We start from the raw sequence: 16,412 nt of genomic DNA, 5'->3' as shown, positions 1-16,412 counted from the left end.
TATCATTTAATAAAAACTGTGTGAGCTTGTACACTTACTGACATCTCATACTTTGATCACACTATTGAGGGTGTGTGTTCACTAAAACTGCCTACACTTGGACTTTTCCATGCCCTTGACTTCCACGAGTTGGACTGGAGAATTAATGAAACCAACTCGAGTGTCAATGATATATTACTAGTTTTGTTTTTACTTAAATATTTATCACCAGCGTCTTAGGTGGAAAAACGATTAAGCTGATCATCTATGGATAAACAAATCAATCACTGCGGTAACTTGGCTGAAGTGCCATTGTTTTCCAACCTCTTCATGTCCATATGTTGTCCAGAAGTTTTGTTTTAAGAACATCCTTTGTTCACCACGCCACCTACCTGTTGGTTTTGAAATGGTTATGATCTCTAGCTCTCAAGAGCTTGCTGCTCCCTGACATCCTCCTCCTTCTGTTTCATTTAGGAAGAAAGCCATTTCGCCATCCACAGAAGCAGAATTCCATGATTAAGGAAAGCGACCACATGGACTAGGCCAGAACAAGTGAACCTTCTGTCCATCTTCACCTTCTGTAGCCTACAACTGATCACTTTTCCAGTTTGGGCTGCATTGACTTGGGAATCTTTAGGGGAGTGTCCCCTCACTTTAATATGTGTTTTCAACTTTTCTGTTGCCTGTTATTTTTGTTTCATTTGTATTAAATAAATGTTCTTCAATCAAATGTTTCAGTGTGTTCTTTGGCTTATAGACCTCCATAGTTTCTAATTATAAGAAAGCACAAATCATGGTCTTTTATTCCAGCCAATGATGTGTTGAGTGTTTTTAAGCTTCTGACTTGGCAATTCTGATCACCTGAGGAATTTCTAGCGCTAATGTTTCTTAAATGCTTCTTTACTGAAAGCTGCTCAGAGATGTTTTTTAATGACATTTTCAAGGGTGAGCACAATTTGCTTTTAAAAGTCTCTTTTACATTACATTTAATTCATTTTGCTGTTATTTATATGCTGTTCTTCTCTTTCCTTCAATCTATCTGAGCTAGAAGGATGTACAGACTTTATGTACATGCCCTTTGGGTGAGATTTTAACTCATTCAAAACCCACCCCCTTACACAGTTAAAATCTGGCCCTAAATGTCAATTATTCTCAGTGAGCTTATTGTGCAGTCATCACCTTGGGTGAACTTTAAGTAAAAAAACATATTTGTAGTTTTTAACAAATCGAGCCTTTATTTGATATTGGGACAATAATAGCCTGATTATGAAGAGAATCTGGGTTGTTTAACAAGTAGTGAGTAGTAGCATTAATATTTATTTAGAAATATCTGTTCCTTAGATAATCAAAAAATAGTTTCTACAAATGAGTTCTCCAAAATCAGAAATTCAAATTGAATTAACCAGGATTCGTTTGCAAAGTACATCTGACTGGGGGGCAGAAATGATTTAGAGCCTCCCCTGCTGGTTGCCTCAGCACCGTGGTTTAATGATTGATGGTGGTGGCTTGGGGGATGGAGGTGGTGGAGAATCAACCTAGATTCTCACACCTGATTGTTGTCTAGCTGATCTCACTAGAAAGTGCACAAATTAGATATTGAGTGAGGGCAGGTTTCAGCTATGATGGCCTCCAATGTCAGATGGGCTACAGGCACTAACTGTATAGACTCACACTTCGGCAAGGTATTGGACAGCTCCAGCCACCTTCAGCAGAGGGAGAGAGAACATTTGTTGGGGGGGAGGGAGGGGGGCGGTGGTGGTTAGCTTTAGAACTCATAGCACAGTTGCTGCATTTCCCAGTTCTGGTGTCTATATTTCAATGAGTTTCTCCAAAACAGGAGGTAAATTTGACAGTAAAAATATCATGTAATGTTCCTAACACATCATTCTCAGACATTTAGAAACCTATGACTTCACTAATATTATGAATTTAAACTATGAGCAAGAAGCAACATTATTCTGCAGGAATTATAATAAGCTTGATTTTTGCAGCTTTTGTAAAAGCAAAGTCCAGAAATTTCCTCAGCGCTGCAGAAATCCTCTTTACATGTGTAAAATAGGGCTTCTGACACTTCTGAGGAAGCCGCAGTGGCTGAATTGGAGCAGTTCTGAGGAAATTTCCAGGCAAATACTCCATGAATATTCTAAAATATTTCAGTGATTACTTCCCCATGTCACGTTTCTAGACACTATGAACTGATGCATCTTTAACCCTTTTCTTACTACTTTGGAGCAAGTGTCACCGGGCTGCAAAGTTGATTTGGAAATGTATTAAGACTATACTTTTTTACATACGAACATACGAATTAGGAGCAGGAGTAGGTCACTTGGCCCTTTGAGCCTGCTTCACCATTCAATAAGTTCATGGCTGAACTGATTACTCCACATTTCCACCTACCCTGATAACCTTCCACCCCCTTGCCCTTTCCTTTCCTTTTCTTTTATTTCTTAAATTACATATTCTACCTGGAACTTAACATTTAGTTTGTCTGCTTAATTTATTTACAGTATCAGTGTAATGAGTGATCACAATCTCCACATTTCTTGCTTTGAATTAGACTATATAATTACCAGAATTGTAGAATTATATGTAAACCGAACCAATCAGGGAAATTCATTGATCAAATTGCAATGAGGCAGCCAATTTTTCCCCAGAGTTTGATGGTGTGTTTTCTGTCTAATCCTTTTTCACACCTACAAAAACATTTTGGACCCTGTTTGCAACTCTAAATATACAAGTTATTAGAGTTGAAGATAAACAAAATTTAAGTGGAACAGTTCTCCTTCTATTACCCACCCTTCACAGTGACTCTATGCTCACTTATTTAAGCAGATTGGAGTGCTGCAGCAGGTTTTCTTGCTAAGAATACAAAGAAATGATGCAACCTCTGATGCAAAATAGTGTAGAGCCCAACCGCACAACATTAATTTTATCATTTAAAATTATGCAACAAACCTGGCTTTAGTGCAAGTTTGTTGTGACCTCAGTGATCCATAATTCTTAGGATAAGGTAAAGACGTATATCATCTCTGGTGACTTAAAATACACACAGATTATTCTGATTACAGAATGAGGAAATAGGTTTGAAGAGACCCATGATGACTGTATGTAGTAAGAAGTTACTAAATTAGGTTTAGATCCCCTTTTAATGGAAAGTATAACCTGAGCCGGACAAAAGTTTACAAGAATTTTCTTTCTGTAACATTTTGTGTAATAGAGCAGCTATACTCAATGGTCTGACCTTCAGAACTTGGATTTAATTTTGAAATCCCACTTGCACCCACTACAGATTATATATGTGACCATAAATATTGCTTTTATTTATTGTCTACTACACACAGCAGAGGAAATGAATACACACTGGAAGTGATGTACAGGACTGGGCACTAGACCAAAATATTCTTGTAAACTGAGAATGCCAATATGTCCAAAAGGAAATGAGGATGCAGGAAGCAAAGAAACTGAGGGGCCTCACTTGCTGCAAATTAAGGGCTATTATTTACTGAACACTCATTTATAGAGTGGCCAGCACTTTATAGAATGCTAATGAATGTTTAATTGTATGTTTTTTTTAATTTAACTGATGAAAATTAAACTACTTGGGAAACCAGCTCAGCCATTTCTAACCCAGAAATTAATCTAGGAAAACTAAACCATCTCCATCTTTGTGACTTGATTATAAGCAAAGCTATGCTCTAAAAGACTTAATATTTCAATTACAGAATAAGTAGCAGAGCCTCAACCTTCTAAATTACCATACACCCTGGTGTGCTACTTTTCAATTACATTGGTAACTAATAAAAGTACAGTACTACCCTCAAAGTTACATGCTACTCAGTACATAACCATGGGGAGTTCTGTAAAGTCTCAATTAGTTCTGGAGCCACAACTTTGGAAACTGGTACAGCGCAGACTCCCTTTATAGGGACACTGTTATTTGATAAATCTGATTCCTAGGACTCTAAGAAGTGTCATTAGCAATTATACTAAATTCCAGGGATGCAAAATTTGAGTAAAAAAAAAAATTGTACAGAAAACTATTTGGGACTGAAATTTTAACTAAGGACTAGATAGAAATAAAACATTACAGAATTTTAAGTGGTGGAAATGTAACATAAAGCCATATTTTAAATATAGTATGTTAAAACAGTAAGATTGAAACTGAGATTATCAGAGAGAAATATTCCCCCAGAGAGGAAATGAGGATTTTTTTAAAAACTCGCGAAAATGGCTCAGAAGTTTGCCAGGTGTTATGATCTGTTAATTGTCTGATTAAAGCTTTTGTACTCTCCAAGAGGTGCACAGAAGTCGGACGCTGGGAGGTTTTGATGTTGGTAAGTAAAGGATTCACTGGTGACAGATTTTCAGCAGCAGAAATGTTTGCAATGTTGTGGGATGAACATGTGAAGAAAAGCTGATTATAGGAGAAGAGAGCTCTTGAAATAAAGTTGAGTGCAGAAATCATTAGATACAATGATTTAGCCAACAACTTTCTGTACCTTTTCCAACTTTATGTTCTGAAATGTGAATATACAGCAGCAACATTATATTTAACATTTCTAAGTGTACTGTATAACACTGACTAGATAATTTGAGAGTTTATTCTCTTTCTTTTGTGCTATTTAGTTGCTGCCCTGTCTCTTTTATTAATTGTTGCTGTTTCTCTTCAAAGGCTGCCAGTGTCTCTTTCTCTTGCTGTTCAGTCAACGCCTTTTTAAAATTCAATCAGTGATATTTCTTTTTTTTCAGTGGTCCTTACTGCCTTCAATCATTGCTGTTACCTCTTGTCTAAATTTGGCTGCTATTCTCCCTTGCTTTCTTTTGCTATCCCTTTCTATTTCTATTACTTTTTGAATTGAAATGATGTGCTTTGCTTTCTCTTCTCTTGTTTAATTATATACAAAGTGCAGATACAAATTTGGCCTCTTGGAGTGGCTCAGTAACTCTGTGCCCAGTTTCTTATTCTTGGTTTGACTTGTGGATTCTGAAACTTGCCTAGCCATATTTGGAACTTGTTTTGAAATGAGAAGATAAGACAGAATAATTTTAGCTGCAAAACCAGAAAGAGATGACAACAAATATCTAGTAAAGCACAAAAAACTGGTAAATGTTTGTTGCAATTACAAATTGCATTTTACTATCTATTGTCAATTTACTTTCCTTCAATGTATAACACAGGAGCTGAGCATTCAAAAGCTGACAGATAGTAACCAGCTTGTAGATTCTACCTTTCCTTCTTTTAAAAGAATATGTCAAACATGTCAAGAATCTGAAGAGGACAATTGGATTCAATACATTTCTTGGCTACCTTTATATATTTTATCTAAAAAAAACCCCTGAAATTCAATGCAGTTTAACTTGTTTCCAATCCTTTCAGCCCCAGGCATAACCTCTCAAACAGATTGTCTGAACTTCATGCACCAGCGACTAAACATTTCAAAATGCTGCTTTCTGATGATTTGCCAGCAATACTCCACCGATTACAAAATCTAGTTCATATCAAGGTCAGACAGTTTTATTTCAGTCTAGCAGTCATTTAATTCCTCTGCTCTAGCCTATTTTGTGAGGAACACTGAAGTATACAGCAGTCCCTCATTATAGCAACCTCTGATTATACCACAATCTTTGGTACAACATATATTGTTTATGGCTGCCTCTTTAATAGAGAAACCACATAAAACACCCTCCCTGTAACATGTTCCTTAGTGCAGTTCTCTTTTTACTGCTCTGAAAAATACCCTCACAGTGAGGGTCTGGTTTACAGTGTTTCTAATGAGAAACAGCTGAGTCAATCTTTTTCCAAATGTAACATATATTGGATAAAGGTTTGAGTGGGGTTTCAACAGGTAAGGCACATCTATGTTAACGTTCAAAGGATAACAACTAACAATAATTAACAAAATCACATTTGCTAGAGAAAATTTCCTTACTTTTTAAGATTTTCTTTACCCTCCACTTCTTTGAAGGAATTGCCTCCTTGCTGGACTATAGTTCCATAGGCTGTGGTTGCTGCGAGTATTTCACCCATTTGGCGATTATTCATGTATGAGTCTTGGCAGACAATGGAATCAAGCTATTCAATTGCGTGGAACATCATAGCTGAGGTTAATTTTGACTTTAGCTGATGTTAACACGTGCAGCCTTCCAGTGGTTGTTGTTGAATAGGGATCTTGAGCAGGAACCTGAGGTGATTTTACCTTCCTTAACCCAAGAGCCCTTTTGCTAATTGTAGTGCTTCCAATTCAACACTGATTTAGCTTGGGACCTTCCTAGTCTATGTTGTTCAGCCACTCACTAATAAATCATCTGAGGAATTTAAAATAAATTATGTGGGGAAAAGAAACTCCTCACTATTCCCTTTCAGTGGAATTTTGCTTCCATGTGCCTTTCCTTTCAGGAAACAAGGCTCATCAGTAAGCCATAAAGTTTTCTACATTTTACAGCAATGCCGCTGCATTGCTTGCCAATAGGAGATGGGTTTGCTGTTGGTGGGACATCCTGTATCCAATGTCATTCCCTTACCAGGGCAAATCATGCCATTGCAAGTTAACATCAGATGACCACTAGCAATACCTCACAACCCACAATTTCATGGTTACCAGAGTTGCATTCCAGATAGATCTTTCACTTTGATAAGGACAAACTCTCTGCTCAAATGAAAAATATGGGAATGGAGACAAGATGAAAGGCAAGAGCAAAGAAGGTAAATACACCTGGACACAGACAAGATGACAAAAGTCAGAAAACGGAAAGGAGATAAACCTAAAAAACGATACCAATTGGTTGAATGGCTTGCTTTGTGCTGTAGAGAAAAAGGAAGTGAATAGGACTATCTCTCTAATAACATCCCACGGGCAAGTGGGCCACAAACACAGCCCAGAAAAGTAGTAAGTCTGCCAAGGCTCAAAGGTAAAGAAGAGGTTTGCAGTTGTTCTCTGGGGTGCATTCTGAGTACCGCTGTTTAATATTGGAAATAGGAAAGATAACTATATGTAGAATCAGTTAATGTCAGAACAATTTAAAATTTCTTTATCCTGACATTAAGGGTTTACTTTTGCTCCAAGTTCTCAGTAATAAACTTTAAAAACATATGAAATTAAATAATACATAGTAAAGAGTGGTGATATCAGACTAATTGCTAAGCATTAATGATCTTCTTTAGTTTTCCAACAATGACTCAAAGCAAGAGACAACACATGATTTAGTATGAAATTTATTAACTACTAACAAATATTTCACACAATCAGTTAGACTGAAAACTCTCATTTCAATGAATAATAGCTAACTCTTTGTTTGAATTTCTGCATACAACAGGCAGAGTTCTAGACAACACTGTATGGGGTAGAGTTCCACACAAAAGCAGCTTCTGCCTCTAAACCTGTCTTCCAATTAGTGCCAGTACCTGAAAATCAGTAGTTCAGATGCAGAATTAAAAATTGCCTGCTGAGCCACAGTTCATGTAGCCATGTGTATGTTCAGGGAAGTCTGTTGGCTTGAGACCTCAGAAGAAAATTTACCATGCCTTAATGTGCACTTGGCCACTATCTAGGTCTATTATGGCCTTCTCACAGTTGCCTGTGGCTACACCTTGTTTTGCAATTTATCTAATACAAAAAAGGTCTTTATTATCTCATGCCTATCCAGTTAATAATTGCCCTAGGGGTTGGATCTCCTCATTGGTACTGTAACGACCAGGTGAGAAAGAGGTCTAGGGTTCCTTCTCAGCCTTCACCTGGTCTTGCCGTAACAGGGTTTAATTTTAAACACACCGTGTTTGTAGGTCTCCCTTGGTGAATCCTTGTTCACCGCTTTCCAATTATAAGGCAAAGAAACCAGCACAAACAGACTTTCTTAGGGTTAAAGAAGAAAAGTTGAAATTTATTAAACTTAAACTCTAATTTAGTTAATGCCTACGGATACATGACACGTCCACGCTAGCATGCATATGCAATACACACGTGCAAATAGCGACAGAAAAGAGCAGAAGAAAAATAAACTGAAAAAGTTTGAGATAATATCTGAAGAGTTTTTGTTATGATTCTTTGAGCTCACTGTAGAGTCCTTGTTTGCTGTAGGAGACTTTTCTCTCTTGGGGTTCATGTGTCTTCAGTGGATTCAGAGGCTTGTGAGTAAAAGATAGGAGCAGACAAGAGAGATCTTCTCAGTTCAGGAGCAAACAAATTTTCTCAGTTCAAACTTTTTGTACAATTCAGAAAAACCCAGGCTGCCAAGCAGGTTAGCCATGTGACTAACCGGTCTGACCACGTCTTGGATTCTTTCACCTTAGCAGTCTCTGGAATGCTCCTCTTACACACAATACCTGGTGATCAAGGTCCATTGTGGGTTGAATATGTTAGGGAATGGTCCTTTGTCCTTCCAATCACCATCTGTTAATATGCAAATGTCTTTTCCAGCCACATCTGATTTGTTTAACAAGTCCTTTCTTCACTCCAGTAACAGTTTAAAATCAATGTTCATGACAAAATTCATGTTCTTCGTTCTTGGCAGATGGGGGCCTAGCATGACAGTACTGATACATAAATAATTTCTGCTATAAACAAGCCGTGGCAAGAACACCAAATGCACCTCAGTTCTCAAACAGTACCTTCAACACATGACATTTATTGTAGTTGTAATACAGAGCTACACAACGTGCGTGGTTCACTAGATCTCCGAGAGAATAAAGCGAGTAGCCAGGAAGTAAGTCAGATTGGAAATGATTAGTTGTCATGGTACATTTATTCTTTATTTATGGGAGGCTATTGTTTAATGTGATTTTTTTCTACTTTAAATCAGAATGTCGTGTGGTGAAGACAAACCCTGGTGGTAAATCAGCTAATGCCTCACAAAGGTCCACAGGCAAGAGCTCTGGAGCTTCACGTCGTAGTAAGTCTCCTGCCGACTCTGGTAAGCGGAACCTGTTGGCTCTTCAAAGGCCTGAGGGTTTGTCACAACAGAGAAAAAAATTAAATGAATGTTAATTGGCAAGTGACTGTGACTATGACGATCTGTCAATCCAACATGAACTAGAACCTGGAGCAACTCCCTTCTAATGCCAAGTATATATGGTGGGATCCTGCTACAAGACCTCATTATAGGTGTGACTGAGTTATAACAAGGTCCTTTTGAAAAGCATCAAGCCAGTAGCCAGAATAATAAAACAAGCAAAATTAAGACAATCAGGTCAAATAAATTAAATTTTATTTGGAAAAAAAAAGGAGGCTTATGGCAGATACGGAGCGCTGAAAACAGCGGAGGCACTAGAGTATAGAAAGTGTAGGGGGCTACTTAAAAAAGTAATTAAGAGAGCAAAGAGGGGACATGATAAAACACTGGCGAGCAAGATAAAGGGAAATCCTAAGGCATTTTATAAGTATATTAAGGGCAAGAGGATAACCAGGGAAAGAGTTGGGCCCATTAGGGACCACAGTGGCAATCTGTGTGTGGAGCTGGAGGACATAGGTGAGGTTTTAAATGATTACTTTTCATCTGTGCTCACTATGGAGAAGGACGATGTAGGTGTAGAGATCAGGGAGGGGGACTGTGATATACTTGAACATATTAACATTGAAAGGGAGGAAGTATTAGCTGTTTTAGCGGGCTTAAAAGTGGATAAAACCCCAGGCCCAGATGAGATGTTTCCCAGGCTGTTATGTGAGGCAAGGGAGGAGATATCAGGGCCTCTGACACAAATTTTCAAATCCTCTCTGGCCACAGGAGAGTTACCAGAGGACTGGAGGACAGCGAATGTCGTACCTTTATTCAAGAAGGGTAGCAGGGATAAACCAGGTAATTACAGGCTGGTGAGTCTAACATCAGTGGTTGAGAAACTGTTGGAAAAAATTCTGAGGGACAGAATTAATCTCCACTTGGAGCGGCAGGGATAGTCAGCATGGTTTTGTCAGGGGGAGATCATATCTAACTAACTTGATTGAATTTTTCGAGGAGGTGACTAGATGTGTAGATGAGGATAAAGCAGTTGATGTAGTCTACATGGACTTCAGTAAGGCTTTTGATAAGGTCCCGCATTGGAGATTGATTAAGAAGGTAAGAGCCCATGGGATCCAGGGCAATTTGGAAAATTGGATCCAAAATTGGCTTAGTGGCAGGAGGCAGAGGGTGATGGTTGAGGGTTGTTTTTGCAATTGGAAGCCTGTGATCAGTGGTGTACCACAGGGATTGGTGCTGTGACCCTTGCTGTTTGTAGTGTACATTAATGATTTAGACGTGAAAATAGGAGGTATGATCAGTAGGTTCGCAGATGACATGAAAACTGGTGGTGCCGTGAGGAGGAAAGCTCATAGATTGCGGGACGATATAGATGGGCTGGTAAGATGGGCGGAGCAGTGGCAAATGGAATTTAATCCTGAGAAGTGTGAGGTGATGCATTTTGGTAGGACTAACAAGGCAAGGGAATATACAATGGATGGTAGGACCCGAGGAAGTACAGAAGGTCAGAGGGACATTGGTGTACTTGTCCATCGATCACTGAAGGCAGCAGCACAGGTGTAGATAAAGTGGTTAGGAAGGCATATGGGATACTTGCCTTTATTAGCCGAGGCATAGAATATAAGAGCAGGGAGGTTATGATGGAGCTGTATAAAACGTTAGTTAGGCCACAGCTGGAGTACTGTGTACAGTTCTGGGCACCATAGAAACATAGAAACATGGAAAATAGGAGCAGGAGTAGGCCATTCGGCCCTTCGAGCATGCTCCGCCTTTCATTATGATCATGGTTGATCATCCAGCTCAGTAACCTGTTCCTGCTTTGGCCTCATACTCTTCGATTTCCTATAGCCATCACACTATAGGTAGGATGTGATTGCACTGGAGAGGGTGCAGAGTAGATTCGCCAGGATGTTGCCTGGGCTGGAGTATTTCAGCTATGAAGAGAGACTGAAAAGGCTAGGGTTGTTTTCGTTAGAGCAGAGAAGGCTGAGGGGGGACATGATTGAGGTAAACAAAATTATGAGGGGCATTGATAGGGTAAATAGGAAGAAACATTTTCCCTTAGCGGAGGGGTCAATAACCAGGGGGCATAGATTTAAGGTAAGGGGCAGGAGGTTTCGAGGGGATTTGAGGAAAAAAATTTTCACCCAGAGGGTGGTTGGAATCTGAAATGCACTGCCTGAAGAGGTGGTAGAGGCAGAAACCCTCACAACATTTAAGAAGTATTTAGATGAGCACTTGAAATGCCATAGCATACAAGGCTACGGGCCAACTGCTGGAAAATGGGATTAGAATAGGTGCTTGATGGCTGGCACAGACACGATGGGCTGAAGGGCCTGTTTCTGTGCTGTATAACTCTATGACTCTATTTCTTCTGGTAACAGAAATGTGAATATTCATGTACCATCAGTCATTATTGAATGGATGGATATGTTTTGAAGAAATCAGTAATTTCTAACTGTTCACATTTACTACTTGCCTCTGCCTTTGCTCGATGTAGGATGTTGCGAGGTTGTGTCACACTTGCAGCAGTTGATTTTTCGTTGGCTTCCAGCCATCTCGACAATTCTTCAAGGTAGTGGATGACTGTACGGGATGATGGCAGTGGCTCAGTCTCGGCGTCGTCATCATCATCATCATCTTCAGCTTGCTGGATGTCTTGAGGGTTTGGATCTGTTACACTGCCCAATATTTGATCATCTCTCATCATCTTGTTGGTAGCTTCTTGGGCGTCAATATTCAGCCATGCATTGCTGTCGTCAGTATCTAATTGGGTTCCAAGTATGGACCTAGTGTTGTCATGGGCTCTGAATCGATCATAGTCCACAACTCTCTTCTCACTTTCAATTATTTTTTCTTCAGTGAAGCCTTCAAAATCCTCCAAGTCATCGCTGTTGGTTCCCAACTTGAATACAGCACCCAGGGCATGTTTCTGATACTGTTGATTAGCATTTTTTGCCTGCCACGGCTGCATATGTAGGTTCCCGCTTTCATATTGAGTTTCTTCAGGCAAGTTGTCACGTTGCCCTTACTCTTCACCATTCTCATGATTAGTTTTCTTCTGTAGTAATTTTGAAGGTTGATATGATGCCTAGGACAAGAGGTTGAATTTTTGACATGTTTTTCAGTAGATAGATGCATTTGATGTTCCCATCTTGTGTTCCCAAGTTCTCTTGTGGTGGATATGCAGGGAAATTATCAAGCAGCAAGATGGCCTTCTTTGGTATTTAGCTCTGTCTGCGATGTTTTCTGACGTTTGGTGCAAATTCATGGTGGAACCAGCCTTCAAAATTTGATGAAGTCATCCAGGCTTTGGCGCTACTTCGTTATTGGCATGGTAGTGATCTTGGGTTTAGATGATGAAAGCAACATAGTTTGGCAAATTTTCTGATGACGGGTAGAATCTGCTTGTTTAGGCCAGTTTTGTTGCAGCAAAGGAGGACTATCAACCTTGTTTATCAATCTGTTTAAATCCGGGTATTTTGTTGGTGTCGTTTGTTGTCGCTAGTGTCTTCTCTGGTAACGTTTTGTATTACTGGCCGTCTCGTCACAGTTGTGGATTTATTCTTTGGTGTAGCTCCTTCATGTAAAATCTTCTTAAATGCAGCGGGAAATGATGTTGTGACTGGCTCATCAATGGATTCTTGCTTTCCTCTTATAAGAACTTGCAAAAAGCTGTGCCAGTTCTTGAATCTTGCGAACCATCCTTTGCTGACTCTAATTCTATTGGGGTGTTGGTATTTCCATTGATTTGGGAGCAGAACTTCTTAGCCTGAGCATGAATAACTGGACTGAATACGGGTATGTCTCAGCTCTTTGCTGGGTGAATCATGTGTATATGGCCTAGTTGAGAGGTGCTTGGCGACCTTCATCCATCTCCATCAAAACCCTTCTCAACTTCTCATCATCTTTAGGCACCCAAGAAGCGTTGATTCAGCGATCCCCATTCTTTGCGAAATAGATGCTTCAGCTTCTCAGTGATGGTGTAAAATTTTCTCTTTCTTGGTTCAGTGCAGATGTTGTATTAATCCTTGTACGAGTATCGGTGCAAGTCTGACCAGTATTTATACAGAGAAAACTGGCGCTTTAACTAGTCACGAGGCCCTGCCATCTCATTAGCTGGTTCCAAATCATTTATGAAGCTTTGTACTTCAACAATGTTCTGAAATACATTCTGAAAAAAATTTACATGAAATTTTTGGGGTCCATGATGGACCTGCGTTATACCAAGTTCTGCGCTATAACAGACCACATTATAGTGGGGTCCCAATGTACATCTCAATTCCTGTCACCAGCAAAATAGTGTGTGACTAAATCGTGTCATAATTACAACACAGACGCAGCCTTAAAAAAAGATTCCTTGTGAATATTATAATTCTCAATTGAAAGGTTTTCTCTGTAAAATGCCTCTTGCTTGCTGTATGTTTTATTTTGGCTTCCCTAGATGAGCCTTGTTGGAGGGTGGTGGGGTGGGGGGGGGGGGGGGTGGTGGTGGTCTCGTGCAAGCAAGGTTTCCTATGTCATAGAGAGATACAGCACTGAAACAAGCCCTTTGGCCCACCGAGTCTGTGCTGACCATCAACCACCCATTTATACTAATCCTACATTAATCCATATTCCCTACCTTCCCTCAATTCTCCTACCACCTACCTACACTAGGGGCAATTTACAATTGCCAATTTACCTATAAACCTGCAAGTCTTTGGCTGTGGGAGGAAACCGGAGCACCCGGCGGAAACCCACGCGGTCACAGGGAGAACTTGCAAACTCCGCACAGGCAGTACCCAGAACCGAACCCGGGTCGCTGGAGCTGTGAGGCTGCATTGTTAACCACTGCGCCACTGTGCCGCCCCTATGTGGCAGTGTTTAAAGCATAACTTTGATGGTGGGGTAATGACAATGTTAGTACTCTACAGACTGGGCTGAGTTCTTCCACTATCTCATGCCCATCGATGCTAAATTTAAAAATGATAATACTATTACAATCTTGAATGCTTTAATGAATGACAAGACATAGTAGCACAATCTTAAAAAGAGACAGGGCCTGAAATTACACAGGCGCTCTCTGTGTCGGCGAATCTGGCAGAAACTGTATGGAACTTCAGGTTCACAGCTATCATTTAATAGTCTTCTTGGCACTGGCAAAATCTACATCAGTCATATCAAGCTAACAAGCTACGTTTGTAATTGTAGGTTTTACTCTGTTCCCCCTTTTTGTGCATAGATTAAAACCAGCTACAGCATCCTTGTACAACAGAAAAAAAGGGTGAGAAAAGACTTGAAAACTACCATTTATATAGCATCTTACACAACCTCAATGTTCCAAAGTGCTTTACAGCCAATGAAATACTTTTGAAGTGCAGTCACTGTTGTAGGAAACGCAATAGCCAATATCCACACAATAAGGTCCCACAAACAGCAATGTAGGTAATCTGTTTTAGTGATGTTGGTTGAGAAATAAACATTGGACAGGACACCGGGAGAATAGTGCCATGGGATCTATATCCATGTGAGAAGGCAGATGGAATCTCCATTTAATATGTCATCTGGAAGATGGTACGTCCAACTGTGCAGCACTCCCTCAGTAATGCAATGAGGTGTCTGCCTAAATTTTCACTCAAGTCTCCGGAGCAGAACTGGAACCTATAGCTTTCAGATCAGAGGCAAGAGTGCTACCACTGAGCCACAGCAAAAGTGGGAACTGCTCTCCTGTTTTCTAATAGATGAAATGGGTGCTCATTGGTTCTACTGATGTGCAATAACTCCATTGCTCCTACCCCACCCCCTAAAATCCACTAAATCATTAAATAATTAAGGGAATTCATCACAGATTTAGGTAAAATAATTGGGGGTCAAGTCTAATGGCCTAGTTTCAGCCCATAATCATAAACAGGTTCTCGTAACTGCAGTGCTAATAAATTGGACTTAGAAGTACAAGCTACACACATTAGCCCTAACCATGCAAAATAAACAGGAGAAATGCCCTACACAAATAAATAGTGATGTAAGCGGCAATTAATTTAATTTAGCAAAGGAGAGAATCACTACCCTGTAACACCTGGGCTGTTCGAGAGTCTTCCTAAAACCCACCCATATGACTTGACCTTCAAGTCCCCTTGTTCTGCACAAATTCTTTGCACTTCACTTGAAGCCTCCTGTCCATGGCTTTTTGTCAGTACACTCAATTCCCTGGGATCAAATTCCCTGGGCTCTATTCCTGCACCCTTTGCATTAATGTTCTAGGGAACATCACTACCATCCAGGCTGGCCAAATGAATTTTTTGCTTTATTTGATTGGATGGTTCAGATTTCATTGTACAGTGATTACTTTTTAAAAAGTGGTTGCAGGTTACACTGTTAAAGTGTATATAATTAACTATAAACATTCACAAGTAGAACAAACTGTGGCTGCTGTAGATTTCAGGGACCCAAACTAACTGATTAACTGAACAGTTATAATGGAATGTGGATTATTCTGTTATTCTTTGAGTTTCATACCAAGTGTGGTAGAGTCTGCTTTGCTGGAGCAAAATCACAAAAACATTTTCAAGTTTCATGGGTTGATTTAATTAACTATTATCAATCTTCTTCCACGTTTCTTTGAATATAAATGCACATCTGGGTATTAAAAGTCAATAGAAATGTGTAATTAAGGATTGAGAGTTTCCAAAGGTTGGAAATAAGACATGTGTGTTGGCTCTTCTGTTATTGCATTTCCTAATAAATTGGCATTTGATATTCTGCAGAAACCTAAATGCTGCCTTAGAATAAACATGCAGGCATCTCCTGTTAAATCAAATCACAGGCTTTGCAGAGGAAACCTGGATTGAATTGCAGGAGATCGCCTTGCTCTAGCCATTTTGTAATTGAATTTGACCTTAGAAATCCAGGATTCTGATTGGTGAATGACAAGCACTGTACTATAATTTTATGCTCTGGCAATGACAGCTTCAAAGACAAAGGAATTGGCTTATGCATGAACCAGTAGCAATTTCCAAATAGATGAGCTTGTCAGTCTCCTCCCAGAAGCAGACGCTGTTCCCTTGAGTCATTAACGGAGGAAATGTTCAATACCAGCAGATGTTCTTCAGTTGTGTCAATTGAATTTTTAAGCTTGTAGATATTCTTGCTGTAAAGTAGGGTTTATAACTGATTTTTAATTACATTTCATCAATATTTTTAGCTGTGCATATAGAGTATGTTTCAGCTGCAAGTAAGTCGGTGACTGTCTTTGTTCATGCAGTGACAGGCTTGTTGATGGGCATGAACAGCATCTGTATAAAATATTCAGTTTAGCCACAGTTTAGGAATCCAAAGATGATTATGAGCAAGGAAACTAGTTGATCAAAGGATTGTGCTGCCTTCATCTTAAATAGACTCTGTTAATTTTGTGAAGTTTAAAAATAAAGTTTCCTTGGTCATGCTATATTAAACACATGCTACTTGCAGATACGTAGATCTTACATAATTCTGTACATTTTTTA

The 16,412-nt window shown here is 39.5% G+C and overlaps 1 protein-coding gene across 6 annotated transcripts in view; it reads left to right on the top strand.

The window, feature by feature from the left end:
- The window catches only part of LOC137377560 (neuronal migration protein doublecortin-like), a 362,944-nt gene that overhangs the window by 333,342 nt on the left and 13,190 nt on the right, over window positions 1–16,412 (top strand). For 4 of the 6 annotated variants that reach the window (XM_068047310.1, XM_068047314.1, XM_068047313.1 and 1 more), the window contains 2 exons: window positions 4,275–4,313; window positions 8,776–8,886. In XM_068047310.1, the coding sequence (XP_067903411.1) occupies window positions 4,275–4,313; window positions 8,776–8,886 (150 nt within the window). Of the gene's footprint in view, window positions 1–453; window positions 659–4,274; window positions 4,314–8,775; window positions 8,887–16,412 lie in introns of those variants that run through there. The other 2 variants (XM_068047315.1, XM_068047316.1) reach the window with 2 other exon arrangements.

This window comes from Heterodontus francisci, chromosome 15 (assembly GCF_036365525.1).
Source record: "Heterodontus francisci isolate sHetFra1 chromosome 15, sHetFra1.hap1, whole genome shotgun sequence".
Taxonomy (NCBI): Eukaryota; Metazoa; Chordata; class Chondrichthyes; order Heterodontiformes; family Heterodontidae; genus Heterodontus; species Heterodontus francisci.
Note: the sequence above shows the minus strand (reverse complement) of the source record. Positions and strands in the feature narration are given on the sequence as shown.